This window comes from Hyalella azteca, unplaced genomic scaffold (assembly GCF_000764305.2).
Source record: "Hyalella azteca isolate HAZT.00-mixed unplaced genomic scaffold, Hazt_2.0.2 contig13376, whole genome shotgun sequence".
NCBI classification, from domain to species: Eukaryota; Metazoa; Arthropoda; class Malacostraca; order Amphipoda; family Hyalellidae; genus Hyalella; species Hyalella azteca.
In genome coordinates, this window is record NW_025943300.1 from 24564 (window position 1) to 40474 (window position 15911).

Below are 15911 nucleotides of genomic sequence, written 5' to 3' on the forward strand. Positions count from 1 at the left end.
GGACAGAATAGCTAGCACAGACTAAATGAACACATATTACCAGCACAGAACAAAATGCTCATTCAAGTAAACCTTGCAATGACAGCAGTTAAATGAAAAACCAAAAGCCTCAATTTAAAATTGTGTAATAAAGTTTATTAAGACTAGTGAAGAAAGACTTCAGCAAGGCATTAACACTGAGGCACCAAAACATTATTTTACTTTTGGCCTGAAGGGATAGACTATCATCCAACCCACCTGGGCAATGGTCCTTCTAACTAGTAATAATAGCCTTCTGAATTCCCAATTGATCAGAAAAATTACCACAGCTTCACATTAAAGGCAATGACACTGGCATTGGAATATTAATTGGTGCTGGAAAAAGATGAAAGAAATACATTGCATAGTTAATCATGAATAATTGGTTAAAATTTAGGTTAATGTGTGAAGGCAGTAATGGATGTGCTAAAACCTTGCTTAATTAAGCCCTCTGTATCAGTGCAACCTCTGGCTATCCTGAGTGCTGCATCCTGGACTGTTTGGAGTTTGTTCATGTGTGTGGGTGATATGATTGGTGACCAGGATGAGTTTACTATATGTCACACATCCAAGTCAAGCATGGGTTCTCCTCAACATCCCTCACTAGTAGCAACAGAGAGACTGCCCACACATGGGGAGCCTCAGGCCAGCAGAACTAAAAAATTTGAGCTTTGGGCCCCCCTTTTGGAGGGCAGGGAAAAGTTGACTGTCAATTTGGGCCCTCATCTGGGCTGCGCTCCAAATGCTGACAGCATTTGGAGCATTTCAATTCATTCCTTCCATACATCCAAGCACCAATTCTCTTATTATTGTGGAACTCTAAAAGCTTGTGCTTCATGTCATAGCATTTTAGCTTGCACAATACACATGCATGACTGTTATGTCTGGTTTTCATTTCTTTGTCTAATTTTGTCATTGGACAAAAATTTTTTTTTGTTTTACTATGCCAATGAATCTTTAGTGGGTACACAGAATTAGGGGTGTTTAACCAGTTGATCTGGTACATTGATTCCAAACCGAACATTATTTCTGGAGCTGTGAGTTTATTGACCTTTCAGCAGTGAAATACATTTCACCTATGAATTCATTTATGAATCATGAATTCATGTTCCTGTTACTGCAATGATGAGGAAACATTGCTTAAATTTTGGATTATTTTTGGCTAATCAAAATGCTTCTTTAGTTGTAACATCACATTATTTTCTCCCTGCAGCTAAGATTATCAATTGGAAACAAGGCAAGGAAAATCAAAAAACCATAAAAGGATAAGAAATAATTAATTTCATTGAGGAAAAACATTCTAGTCAATGAAAATAGAAACCCAGCAGGGCAGGTGAAATAACTTTGATCTTAGTTTTAATGTATGACCATTGTATCAGAGATGATGTGCTCCCAATATTCTCCAATGAAAACATATGGCTGATTTTAGCTGGTTTTTTATCAACATAAAGTTTGCAGGTTTTATTTTTTTGAAGTAGATTCTTCAGCTTGATAGTTATGAATAAAAATTCAGTTTGCATATGTTTTCAGCATGTAAATTCAGCTGTGCTACAATTTTTTTGTTTTAATCAAGGGTTAAATATTTGTAATATACTTGTAGGTATGTATTGAAAATTCTAATAATAAATGAAATATAGACCCTTAAACCATCAGAATAGATAAACCTTCATAAAATTATTCTTAATTTTACAAAATAAAAACTGGAACAAAATACTGTTGAATCTTGTGCTGAAATCAGGTTTTCTGGTCACAATTGACAAAGATCTGCAGAGAATGAATGGCAGTTCTAATATTCAATCTGCATTTCATCCTTAAATCTAGTATTTTCACATCATGGCTTATCCAAAGATTCAGTTTGCATCCCTTCCTGTAAATTTGAAACCTGCTTTGATTGAAAAGATTCAAGGTTTGCAAGGAATAGTGCTTGATCTCCACCACGTTCAGTTTAATGAACAGTGTACTCACTTGGTGGTTCAGAATGACCACTTTAGACCAACTGAGCGCCTTTTGGCTTGTTTGGCTGCAGGTATGTTCATTAATTATATCCTTAATATATGGAATATTTTGTTTAATATGTGGAATATTTTGTTTAAGATATGGAATATTTTGGTCCTAACCAATTAACAATCAAGAAAATAATTTCTCTTTACCTATAACTATCCCTCTAATTCACATATGTTTCTACTTCAAAGGCATATGGATTGTGCGCATGTCTTGGGTGGAGGCAAGTTGTTTGAGTGGCTATTGGGTGTCTGAAGAACCTCATGAGTGCATGGGGGGCCATGGAATTACACGATATCACAGACTGAGAGCTAAAGCTGCAATGGAATCTGCTGGACGAGGATGTGCATTGCCTGGCTTGATTGCTAATAACACTTCCAGCATTGACAGCATCAAACATCGGGGGATCCTCTCGGGCTGGACAATGTATGTTCGTGTCAAACAATCATCTGACAGCAGATCATTTAGGAGGTAAGCTGCCATAATGCAGAGTATGGTTAATTTTCATCTATCTGAAACAAGTTATTAAATAAATTATTTATCAAAGAGTTGTACATGCAATCTTTTTCTTTATGAATATCTAATGTTTGACTATTGACTTAGATGCCTCATGTATTTTTTCAAATATGAGAAATGTATTTGCTTAGTTTGGTAATTTATTTCTTTGTCCATAAACAGAGTATTGTCAGCTGCTGGAGCTGAAGTTGTGAGTAGCTCAGATTTCGCATGTTCCCGAGATCGTCTGAATCTAGTGCTGTGTGATAATGAAAGCATTGCTGTGCTAAGACCTCTCCTGGGTCCAGGCACACTCATTGCTCATCACAATTTCTTGAGGGATATACTGCTATGTGTGAGTTTATCTGTAAATAAAATAGATTTCTGTTCAATTCATATGAATTTTTATCAAACACACTATTTACTTGTGCAAAGTTAAAGTGTTCTGAAATTAGTTGATGTTTTAATTTTTTGTTGATGTTTCAAATATTGTTGGAGTATAATCTCAAAGCATTGTGACATTAAAATTATTCATTGGGTTACAGTTGTGATTAATCTGCTTCCTGTTGGATGTCACTTTGTTGGACATTATGCTACGGTATTTTAACTAATTTTATTAGAATGTGGTAATTTTACTGATAGATGATCAATATGTTATTGAAAGACCTATTTTTCTCTCAGCGCCATGATCCAGCTAAGATTCAGCCATATCTCTACCCAGCCCATAGTAGGCCAAGTAAGTATCCTAGAATTTAATGATGCTAATTTAATTAAATTAGTTCTTGAATTTTACTGAATAGTACCTACACTAAGCTGCAGCCCTACACTAAGCTGCAGCCCAAGTGCAGTTGGCTGCTGTTCGCTAAGTAGTACGCAGTTGAGCTTCTTCTTTGAAGTTTTGGAATCAAGGTCTCTTTGATTTTTGCTTTGCACACTCTTATTCAAATTGCATTGCCAAGTGATTTTGCTATTATTTTTCATTCATTTTATTCTACTTCGTTCTGATACTTATAGGTGTTAATATCTGATTGGTTTCTGGTGTTGCCGAGTGGTTGCGACATCACACTTGTTCGGTCATAAGATGGCTTTGTGCTGCGCACTGATTGATTCAGGGAGCGCCGGTAGCCTACGTGGTGTGGGCTGGCTGTAACGGTCTAGCGTGAACCATGATGAACCATGATAGGGTGAGCATCTTGGAAGCGTGTGCTATTAACAATAGGTACCTATACAATTTTCCTAGTAACATGATACGATCCTTAGCTTACCACTGATTTTTTTGACAGGTATGCAGAGTGCTGGATCGGCTGATCAACCTTTGGTGAGTGAGCTTGCCATAATATATCCTGATTAGCCTAAATAGTTACCTATTGAAGAATGACTAATTTTGAGGCATTATAATAAGATTGTCATTTTAGTTAATTTCTTTCAATTTCAAACAGATTCTGGATGGAGCCTCTTCATTCACTCCAAGGAAGTCAACCCCTGTCACTGCAACTACAGCTCGTCGCCCTACAACATTACTGCGGCGTAATAGAATTCAAAATAATGGTTCGATCACAGAATATTTGTCTCCGTCCAAACCTCCCAACAGAGTACAAGAAATCGTTATTTTAGATGAAGCTGATGATGCTACCCATGAACTGGTGAATCTAACTGGTGAGACAATTCTTCCACAGAAATTGTTCTCTGATATTATTGTAGTCAGTGATGATGAAGAAGACAACCACCCTTCAAAAAAATTGAAACATACTTCGTCTACCACTACAACACCTAAAACAACGTATACTACCTCTACTGGAATTGATGATGAAATTGAAGTGCTAAAAATTTTGACACAGCCTTCTGGGCTAAATTCTCATAGAAGAGATTGCAGCTACTTGGGCAAGTCTTCTAGCAGATCAGGAATTTTAAACTTGCACGATGTGAAGAATGAAGATGACTGTTGTATAACTGAAGTGCAAAAAAATGTAGCAAAGAGCAGTTTTTTTAATAACCTGCCCAAAGCTCTGTTTGACTCAAAGCCATCTGTAAGCCAGCTCAATCTAAAGAGTGAAGACGTTAATTTGAAGCTAGGGCTGCTCAAGTTTGAGAAAGGCCTCCAAAAAGTACTTGCAGCACATAACTTGGGATCTGCTTCAGCTAACCCAATTTCTTCCTTGAAGTTGGAAACTCCTGATGCTGAAGATGACAAGAAGTTTAATGTTAAATTAGAACCTCTCAAGATTGAGTTGGACACAAAAGAAAATGTTGAAGTAAACAAAGCATTAGATTTGCCTCCTAATGGTACCATCCCTCCTCTGACGTGTTCCAGTCCTGCTTCAGCTCCTTCTGCCCCTCCTTGCCAGGCACCAACTGAAGGCCTTGTCAATACCTCTGTTGATTCGTCGTTGTCTATGTCTTCCAATTCAGAAAATGGTTTCACCGGAGGAAGAATTCCTCATTGGTTAACACGCAATATGATGGGGAAATTTTTGGAAAGAAGTTATTCTTGTCGTGAAATATTTGGAAGTTCTTTTGACTGTTGCTTCCCGACTCAGCTTGATCCTGTGCTTGCTCCCTACTGCAGAGTTCAAAAAAGCACTGAAGCCAGTCTTTACTGCTGTCTCTTATACACATCTAGATGTGTATAAGAGACAGGTATTGAAGGACTTATGAGTGTTTCAGTTGCTCGAGTTCGCAGGCGGGTTCGGAGAAGTGTCGATTCAGTCAGCAAGGGTATGCACTTAATTAGTTATCTCTATTCTCTAACAATTTTAAGGCCGGTCTCCAAGGAATATCTTCAAATTCAATGAATAACGAACATCACCCAAAGTAATGAATGCAGCTCGACGAAACAAGGTACATGTATTCATTAGGACCTAACCGAGATGCTCAGCTCGTAAATGTTTTTTACATTTAATTTTCATTCGTGAGTTATACAGCTGTCTCTTATACACATCTAGATGTGTATAAGAGACAGATTCTTACTCGTCTGGATCAAACTTTTTTTTTTTGGTATTTTGGTTGTGCTTGTCTTTACAGATACCACTGGAATTAGAATCATTCTGGGTATGTTCAGCTAAACCATTCTCAATTTTTGAGTACATAATAGGTAATTATGTTTGCATATAAAAAAGGTGATTTTCGGAAGGAGCTGCCATTCTACTGTTGGGTAACAGCTTCTTGAACTCGTAATTTGTATATCTTTACAGAGGTTTATAGCGCTGATGCTTGAGCTGGTGTGGCTATATCATGGCCAGCAAGCTCCTGTTAAGGCAGAAAAGATGGAAGAGCTGCTCGCTGGAGCGCTTTCCGTCCAGGACAGTCGCCTCGCACCTCTCGTCACCGCCATGACTGTCGAGATCAAAGGTATCTGGAGAAGGCTTCCAAAAGCGCTACTTATAAAGCATTGCACTGCTTGAAATATTACTTTGAGATTTTTATTATGCATGTGCGGTTGGGTGGCCTTCATGTGTCTTAAGTATAACACATAAATTATATCTCTTGTTTGCAGGTATGAAGTTCGTCAAGATCTACAACCTCGTGCGGGAAGTTCCAGTATCTCGCCACCGTTATTTTCTCTCGAATTTGTTGCTCTCGATCTACTCACCCGCGAGCAGCAACAACAACAACAATGAATCCGTGCCCGTTGTTATGGGCGTGGGACTCAGTGTCCTACAAAACATGGTAAACCTGAAATGTTTTTCTGTCGATTTACATCGTCAACATAACTACTTTCGAGATGTTGAAGTAAAAATAAATATTTCCATAGTGTGTTTGCCTTTTTGGAAAATAAATGAATTCAAAAAATTTGGAGATTAATGGAACCCTTCTTTTCACATTAAATATGCTTCGCGCGAAAGTTCTTAATATTTCTAATTAATGTATTGATTAGCGTGCTATGCACACTGTGTTTTATTCTTTTAATGTGTTTTATATTTAAAAATGTTTTTCATGAAATGATTTTTCAGATTAAAGTTCTTTCTGACGAATGCTGTGCCTGCCGTGATTCCACACGCGGCGAAGGGACCATGTCGGTAAATGGGGAGGCAAATTGCTGCACTGGTCGCCAGGTTGACCTCAATCACAGGGAGAAAGTCTCTGTGCTATTTCAAAAAATCATGTCGTACATTCAATTCACAGGAGCCATTCATGTCGTGAGACGAGCCACAATCGAAAGTCTCAAGAGGAAAAAGTTATCCGCTAATCATGACAGAAGAGGGAATTCTCTTTCAGAGAATGATTGTTCTTTCGGTTCTAGAAGCAGTAGTTGCTCTTCTGATTGCCAAGATCCTCCACAACTCGCTGATGAGATTTTCTATGATGTTTATGGTAGAGCTCTCGCTAAGGATTATTTGACCGCGTGCACTGCGCGATTTTCTTCAGATCGCAAAATGATGACCGGTAAACAGCGTACATTTAGTGAACTCTTGGAGTGTTGTGAACACATTTTCATGTTGAAGATGCCTCTTGTTCTTCTGTACTTCAAAATTTAGTCATGGAATTAGTGAATAACGGAAATTTAGTGCATAACGTTACCATTAATTTTATTATTTCATGAGCATAGGATCTGATATTGTTCATTCCTAATCTTAGTTTTGTTATATTTTTGCCCTTGTAGTTGCCGCTCTTTTGCAAGGGTTCGATGTATTAATATTTACCAGCCAATCATTTTCGTCTTAATACTACTTATTTAGCATACATTCTTCATTGTATATTTTAGGTTTATGTTACTGAAAGTGAAAGGTCAGTTTAATTTTAATGCTGGTTCTAAACTTTTAGTTAGTTATGCATTTAGAAAAACAGTTTTGTGCATGATTGCAAACTTTAAATCGTTTGTCCGTTATTTTCGTTCCTCGACTAGTCACAAGCCTGTATTGGTACTGTAATACTCTAATTTTCTTTAGAACCTAATAAGAACAGTCAAGTTATTTTTCAAACTGCGTTTAATTGTTTTCCACTCTTCCTGCTTGCTTGTTGAGAAATGTTCGGAAAAAAGCTGAAACTTGTTAATTGTGCTGATTGCTGTACTTGTTTTGAATAGTTCTTTTCGATCTTAATGTATCAATTTATAATAGCGGTTTCAGCGTTCATTAGGCCTTGAACCTGTCGTCGATTCAGACGATTCTCAACATCGCAGAACATTCACATTTTGTTGCGGGTCTCAAACACGCAACTCACTGCTTCCAAAGTTCCATAGTGCCTTTCCTCATCACCCGGACCCGGCCTCCACGCCGCTTCAGACCTGATACTGGCACACAGTTGGGTTCAAACTTACACCTTTCTGCTCCAACCTTAGTACTCTTAACTGAAACCACCGGGCCCCTCCTCCTCCCCAGTCTAATTGCTATGCTAATAGCGCACTCTAATTTGTCCAAATATTGACCTCGCATTAAGGTCATTCAGTTGAAAATGTATCCTCAAACTGAATCGGTGACGGTGGTCTTGCGTCAATGCCTTCCATAGAAAGTTATTTAAGGATTAACAGATCAGGCTTCCAGCTGCGCCCCACACACAATGGCGCAAGTGATTGAAATATGGAGAAGGGACCAATTTACTTCTATTCCCTTGAGGTGCGATATGTGGTCCGCAATGGATTTCAGTACGAAGAATTAAAATTGTTTGTATAATCGTCATGTGTAATATAGAGAAAAATTCTGTACAAAAAATCTTGAGTGGTTCTAGTCGAACCATTGCACATTTGAATTCACATACCTCAACTTTATTATGTCACTTAGAACCCGTGAAACTCCACGATAAAATAGAATTCTGCCTAGCCTGATATTTGAAGTAGAAATAACTTGACTATAATGCCATCTGATAATACTTTCCTTGTGTATAAACACCTCAAATGCTATTCTTGACATCGGAATAAATCGGTTTAGATTTGGTAGTGGACGATGCGATATTGAATCGTAATTAAGTATGACCTGAGGGATGAATCTATTGTAGCGGGATCCGAGGATATAGAGGAACAGCGTAAACGATTATAGAATAAACTTTTGGATTATAGCATATATTCAGTCTTGAAATGCCCAGCAAGTTACAGACCAGGCAATAAGTCCAGCAGCTATCTCAATCAATCGCCAGTTATGGAAAGATCGGGTTCCAAAGGCCGGATCCCTTGTGAATCAAGTCACGAAAAGTTTAGGAATCGGCAACAGGCCATGGGCCTATTTCTTCAATGCCGACACTTCGCACAGGAAATATCCAGGGACGAATGGTATCAACATTGTCACCTGACAGTTGCTCACTTAAGATCACGAAGCAATGCCTAATTTAAATTGTGAATGAGTAAAAAAAAGTAGTTATATTATCTTGTAGTTTAACTTGCATTTATTAGTCCTATTCTGTCTGCGGTTTGTTCAAGATTAGTAGCTAAGGTTGCTGTCACCTCTCACCCTCCCTTTTCTCTCCTAGTAACGAGTCAACGAACATGTGATGCGTTCAGATACGTCTCGGACAAAAACGCGGCCTCTCTCACGGCCGGTCTCGCGGCCGTGATTCCAAATTCAGTGAGCGTGGAATATCTCGCAAAATACTGAACGTAGCTTGATGAAACTTGGTACACATAATCATTAGAGCCTAACGGTGATGTTTAGACGTGTTGCAGATGGCCGTTGAAAAGACCTCTGACTCCCTCCGGAATAATGCTTCTTTTCAGAGTCACAGCCACCACGCCCCAAATCCGTGAATGCTCCATATTGTTATACCGAGAATCGTTGAATCCTGTCCATTCTACGACTTTTTTTTTGTAGGGGAAGCTCCTTGCATTGTTAGCAGGGTTTCTAGCTGAAAAATTGTAGAAATTTGTCTTATTAATTGATATTTTGTGTAGTAATCTATTCAAAGGGTTGATACTAACAGTAACATGTACCGGTAGTACAGTTTTCATGAAAAACGGTCAAAAATGACCGCTACCGGTGCTAAACAGAAACGGAACATTCAGAAACGGAACATTCTTTTGGATTTCTTCCCTAATTTTTTAACCGTAACTCCACTCGTGCATAACAGCATAAGCAGACAATCTGAATTTGCAATAAATGTTAATTTATCCATTTGTTTTGCAATGATTGGATATAGTCATAAATCATACAACTTGAACAAGGTTTCTTTATTACTAGCCACTAGGTATTGTATTCTGAAGCGTCATGTGTGGCGGACTGGCGGTGATGTGCCGCTTGCCCGCTTCCCTGTTTTACTCTCAGACTCCGTCTTAGCCTAGTCAAGACTCAAAAGTCAGGGCCCAATTCATTGTAAAATTTATTCTGATCTATATAATTATTGTTATCATGCCTGCTAATCTGCTATCAGCCTTGACTTGAGCCTTCATAATTTCATCATTCATGTTGCACCTGTTAGCCCTATAAATTATTGACATGTGTCATTTGACAATGATTTGGATTTTGGACCCCCTCAGGGGGGACTTCTGACGGGTGTCTGTGCTCGTCAGAAGTCCTATGGAATTTCACGCTCCTAGGGGGATTGTTCCTGACCCTGAGTGCCCCAAGCCCCCAACGGCCCCACCGCTGAGCTCACGGTGTCTGAGTCTGACTGTAGGTCTCAGTTGTGGGGTTAAGTTATTATGTAGGCAGGATTCCTTCCATTTCTCTTCTCTGTCTCTCTTGTGCGGACGGTGCGGGCAGTCAACGTCCCGTGTAAGCAACCTCTTGTTCGAGTGTCTTTGTTTCTGTTGCTTTTCACCTGTCCCTCCAGCCTCCTTGTCACTTCGTCTCTTTTGAGATCTAGTCTGGAAAAGTCCTATTTTTGTCTGAAATATCGCGGCTCTAATATCATATAATTTCAGTAGGTATGAAATCTCGCGGCTCGAATGTCATAAATTTTTGTTTGATTAAAAAATCGAAGTAAACATTTGGCCACTAAACTAACTGGATTTTGGATCACAATGGTTTGGAAAAAAATGGAGCAAAGTGAAGATCAATAATTTCATTAAATGTAAGAGTTGTTCTACTTCAACATTCTACCTGTACACCTGAGCCTTGACTTGCAGTTGCATGACACATGCAGATGCTTGATGGAATCCTAAAAATGATTTTCATGTATTACTTTGGATTCATGGTCAAAAAATTTAATTAAACTGATTACCATTTACCACACTCAGGAAGTTAGGAAGATGTATATAAACGGGGAAATTTCCCACACATGAATAGTTTTTTGAAGCCCTAGGTCAGCGCAGTTCGCACAATGCAATCTAATTATATTTTCTTTGCGCAGGCGTTTGCGCAAATCACGGTCATCGATTCCACACCGCACAGCTATCGGCGCGGGCCGCGGAGCCGTCTGAGTCCGACACAGCTCTGATTTAGACACAGTTTTCATCTGGATGGAATGGGAATGCCTTATGGCAACATCGTCTGTAGATTTCAAGTAACACTGAAGCCAGCGTTGCCAGATGGTATATTTCTATACCAGATTTCACAAATCTGGTATTTTCAGAAGGTGTCTGGTATGAATATTTTAGATCTGGTATATATGCCTAAATCTGGTATTTTTCTGGTATTTTCTGACTTACTGCAAATTTACTGCATTAAGTTATAACTGATAAGTTCCACCTCTGAAGTTTGAACTTCCTCCAGTGTAGGCGTGTATTATATTATATTATTATTTATATAGATTGCCTTCAGAGCAGCGCGATTAGAGCTTTCCTGCCATTTTTGGAACCGCAAGTTTACCACTTGATGAAATAACCCCAATCTAATTGTTAACATTTAACAAAAGTGCTTCTATTTAATTTAACATGCAAACGGATGTCATCATTATTGTCATGTCAACTGGAACTCGAACACCACAGCAGAGAGTATTTTATGCAGCTAATGAATTTTGCAAACTTTGCTGGAGCTGGAAGAGAATTTATTGAATTTTAGAAAAAGGCGGGATAATTCAATGAAGGGTGGTGGCAGAACTGCAATCTTGATACTCTATTGCGATTCGTGCTATGATAACATACGTAACAATTTTCATATGATAGTTATAATTTTTGCACATTCAAAGTACGCATGACATAACATAACGCACCCAGATTTGGAAACCATAATTGCTCAAATGAAGCGAAAATAAACGACAGACCATTGACTTATCTTGCAAATATATATATTCATATTTTGTATCGCATAGTATAATTAGGCCCTGTAATTATGCCATATTGACCTAATTTGTATAGTCCATTTATGCACACTGTTATTAGGTATTGATCGTGTCAATTTTGCCGGCCGGGAGGATGTCGGAAATGTAGTCCCAACATTGGCATGCAGGATCGTACTGTTGACGTACAGGTTTATACCCTACAGTACTTGCCGCAACCAGTCCAGTCATTCATTAGAAGGCACTGATGGCACATCTAAAGCCATGTTGCCTTCTTTAGTTCTGTAATTCATGTCCAATTGAATTGTGATCTATGAATGAGTATTCATTACTGTGCTGACTCTTAGAACCTGAGTCCTGAGTTGACGCGTTAGCAATGTAGTTAACTCGTATCCAACCACAACACAATGCAGATACACGTTTGTGTGTACGGTCAGTGTGATTACATAATTTGCGTTGCCGCGCGTCCATATTTGAACTATTTTAGCTTTCTAAAAGTACGGCGCATTTTTTACTGGCATAGTACAGCGCACTGCGCAGGTCGTTAAAATGACTTTATAAATTTCTGCGCACCTGGCACATCTTCCTGACCATGGCTAGAAATGTTGTGGCAGCTAAACTAATAAAAATCTTGCAAAACTAAAAATGGTGGCATAAAGTTTAACATTTTTAATAGCTACGCTACCTAGTAGGCTGATAACCTAGCCTCCTAGGCTAGGTATGTAGCATAAAGCTAGTTACGGTAGTTAGGAAATCATACTTACAGCCTTACTGGCTACATTTACTAATTACTACCTTTTAAAAATTCCTGAAAAAAGTGTGAAAAGTGCAATTTTGGAAAAGTAACTCTTGGCTCTGCTAAGGTTTTAGGTTTGTAGCAAAAAAAAAAAATTTGCCTTATCGAAAAATTTTACTTGCATAAATGTTGCACACAGGTGTTGGTATACAAACGTGATAGATGGAATTTGCGTACCTCATTTGAAAAAGAATGGCGGTTATTTTATGCACTACAGGGAAATAAGGGACACTGCCCCCCTGGGCCTAGCTGCCTGGGGTAATAAGGGACACCTCTAAAATGCATTTACAGTAGAACCTTTGTTAGCAAAGCTCCAGTTAACCATAAAATCAATTGAGTAACAATAAAAAATTTTGATTACATTTACCTTGCTAAGCAAGAAAAATAAAAAATCACTTAACAAAAAATTAATGCATCATTAGACATTAGTCATCATAAAATTGTGCATAGCTAGCAATGATAGCTGATAGCAATACCAATAAGATACCATAGATATATTGTGCACTGCAGCACTGGGGTCCTGGGCAACCCAGAATGAAAAGTAATTAACCTAAACTATTATTTATTTCTTAAAAATATGAATTTTGACTTATGTTGATTATTGTCACCAAAAGATTCCTTTCTGTTTCAGGTATGTTTTTATGATCTTTTTTTTATATAGTGAATTCACTTGACTCAATTACAATGGTGCAAAATTACAAGCCGTCCTGCGTCCTGTTAGATCACAGATACAGAAGAAATGCAACAATACAACATGGCTGTTAATATGAAGCTTGCTATGGACAAAGTCCTTGTAAATGCACAATGGCATGTGGATATGGTAATATGGAATGGAATTCAATGGATATGATAATCACATCAATAATATGATATTGTAATTTGTATTGATATGGTAATATCATATCAATAAAGGAAAAACACATAAAAATCCACAGAAAATGTTATTTATACTACATCTACATCATTTACAAATTACAAAGGAAGAGGAGGACTTCAGAGTAGTGTTAGTAGGTATAATGGTAAAACTTTAGATTAAGTGCATCCAAAACAAAAGGTGTTTTTTTTTTATTATTTGTTTTTTGGGGTGTAGATAAAGAATCTGAAATCCGTTTTTGGCGGTCGGCATTGGAAAATTGATTTTTTTTTCCCCAAGGCTCTAATTCGTCAAAAAAATCTGGCAAAAATTGGCAAAAAAACCTAACCTAATATAACCTAACCTAACCGTGGTTGCCTGCAATGTCGTGGTTGCAAGAGTATATGGGTCACTGAGACTAAGTTGAAAATGCTATAAATTCACATATTTGGGGCGAAGATTTAACTGGCATTTTATCTTAGAAAATATGTAAAAAATCAGAAAAAAATTGGTTTTCTGATGTCGACCTCCAAAAACGGATTTCAGATTCTTTATCTACTCCCCAAAAAACATATAATTAAAAAAACTTTTTGGATGCACTTAATCTAAAGCAGTGGTTCCCAAAGTGGGCGATATCACCCCCCTAGGGGCGGTGGAAAGGTTTTGGGGGGCAGTGAGGAAGAAGAGGGGGATATGGGGGAGGCCCCGGGGGGCAGTCTGAAGTCGAAATCCGAACGTTTGTTTGATGATTTGTACACAATAGGTGCAGCACATCATGACTCCCTGTGCTGGTTTTTTCAAACAGATCTGTTTTCTTTTAACTTCTTCTTGGTTTACGTCTTGGACAAATTTACGGTCGGTATCGCGGCCAGTCTCACGTCCAATTTCTAAATTCAACGATCATGGAATATCTCTCAAACTAATGAACTTGCTCAATGAAACTTAGTAGTAGTACAGGTATTAATTAGGACCTAACGGTAATGTTCAGCTCATGAAAATTTTTTGAATTTTGCCTTCATTTGTTTTTGCCACAGTTATATGGCAATACGGGCTGAAATTCACAGTGATCAAGGAATTCTTCCAAACTACTGAACAAATTTGGACAAAATTTTGAATTTACAACCCTAACTACCGAACGACAATGTTAGCTTGTGAAATTCTTTCTATTGTGCCTTGTTCACAAGTTTTTTTCTTCATTTCACCTTCATTCATGATTTAAACAACAATACATGCTTAAATTTGCAGTAATCAATAAATTTCTTCTAAAATACTGAACAGATTTGAACAAAACTTAGTATTTAAATACCTAACCTCAGCAATGGTGATGTTTAGCTTGTTACATTTTTTCAATTTGCCTTCGTTTGCGAGTTACACGGCTATACGTAAACGGCTCTTGGTTAAAACGGCCGGTCGTTTCTCCTATATCTGTATAACTCGCGAACAAAAGCAAATTAGAAAAATAGTGACAAGCTAAACATCAGCGTTGTGAGGTTAGATATTTATATACAGAGTTTCGTTGAAATCTGTTCAGTAGTTAAGAAGAAATTTTTTGATCATCTCGAATTTAAGCGACAAATTACCCAGCAATACGGGCCGAATATAAGGAAGTGTGAAATCAAGAATGATGGTGAAATAAAAAAATCTCGCAAACGAAGGTTGAATGAAATAATATACCGTACGTTTAAAAATTACTTTTTAAAGACAACACTTCCAAAGAATCCAGTGTCTCCAATCTTAAAGATGTACCATGAATTTCTCAAAAAAATTAATTATCAATTTTTTTAATATATAACTTTTTTTTAATATATAACTTTTTTTTAATATATAATTTTTTTCTTTCAAAATTATTTATTCTATTAATTGATTCATGCATTGCCTCTGACTTCACACAAGTGTGCAAATTTTCAGATCAATTAGACAGGTAAAAGTGTGTCAAATATCAGTTATAAGATTTGTAGCTGACAAAATTATTTTTTCAATTTTTTTAATATTGAAAAAAAATTAACTTTTTGAATCATTTATTTTGACATTTGATTCATGCATTGTCTCCAACTTTAAACAAGTATGCAAAATTTCAGATCGCTAGGATAAGTAGAAGTGTGTCAAATTTCGATTACAAGATTTGTAGCAGACAGACAGACAGACAAACAGACAAACAAGAAGTGAAGTTAAAGAGAAGTGTTGTAAAAATGTTTAAATCTAAAAAATCACTGTTTTGTAGTTAGGAATGTACATTCAAAATGAAAGAAATTCTTTGATCACTGCAAATTTTGGCCTGTATCGCAATATAACTCACAAATGCAAAATAAATTTTAAAAATTTTTGCATGCTTAACATCACAGTTAGTTTATGATGAGGACATGTTCTAAGTTTCATTGAGCTGCGTTCATTAGTTTGGGAGATATTCCTTGATGATTGAATTTGGAGATTGGTCGTGAGACCGGCCACGAGTCTGGCCATAAATTTGCCCAAGGCGTCCTAGGTTTCTAGTGTTGAAACAGTTGAAACAGCTGAAAAACATATTGGTTTGCTAAGTGGGGTTCCATCTGTGAAATACACATTTGTGTTTTACCTTTCTTTTCTATTGCAGCGTACTAAATTTCAATAAAGAGGCGTATGTTTTTATATGTGTCTGTGGGGGGCGCTAGAAAAAGTTTGGGAACCACT

General features: G+C 37.5%; 2 protein-coding genes across 2 annotated transcripts; both read left to right on the plus strand.

Annotated features, from left to right (window-relative positions):
• Positions 1 to 924: 924 nt before the first annotated feature.
• On the plus strand, positions 925 to 5576 carry LOC108664307. The gene is made up of 7 exons (XM_018150875.2): positions 925 to 2044; positions 2211 to 2490; positions 2698 to 2869; positions 3196 to 3250; positions 3798 to 3832; positions 3954 to 5115; positions 5536 to 5576. Exons 1-7 carry the CDS (start codon positions 1852 to 1854, stop codon positions 5574 to 5576), a joined length of 1938 nt encoding a protein of 645 aa, XP_018006364.1. The 5' UTR covers positions 925 to 1851.
• Positions 5577 to 5684: 108 nt separating this feature from the next.
• Positions 5685 to 7573, plus strand: LOC108664311. The gene is made up of 3 exons (XM_018150879.2): positions 5685 to 5862; positions 6008 to 6180; positions 6465 to 7573. The coding sequence occupies exons 1-3, from the start codon at positions 5721 to 5723 to the stop codon at positions 6987 to 6989; spliced, it is 840 nt and encodes a 279-aa protein (XP_018006368.1). The 5' UTR covers positions 5685 to 5720; the 3' UTR covers positions 6990 to 7573.
• Positions 7574 to 15911: the final 8338 nt, after the last annotated feature.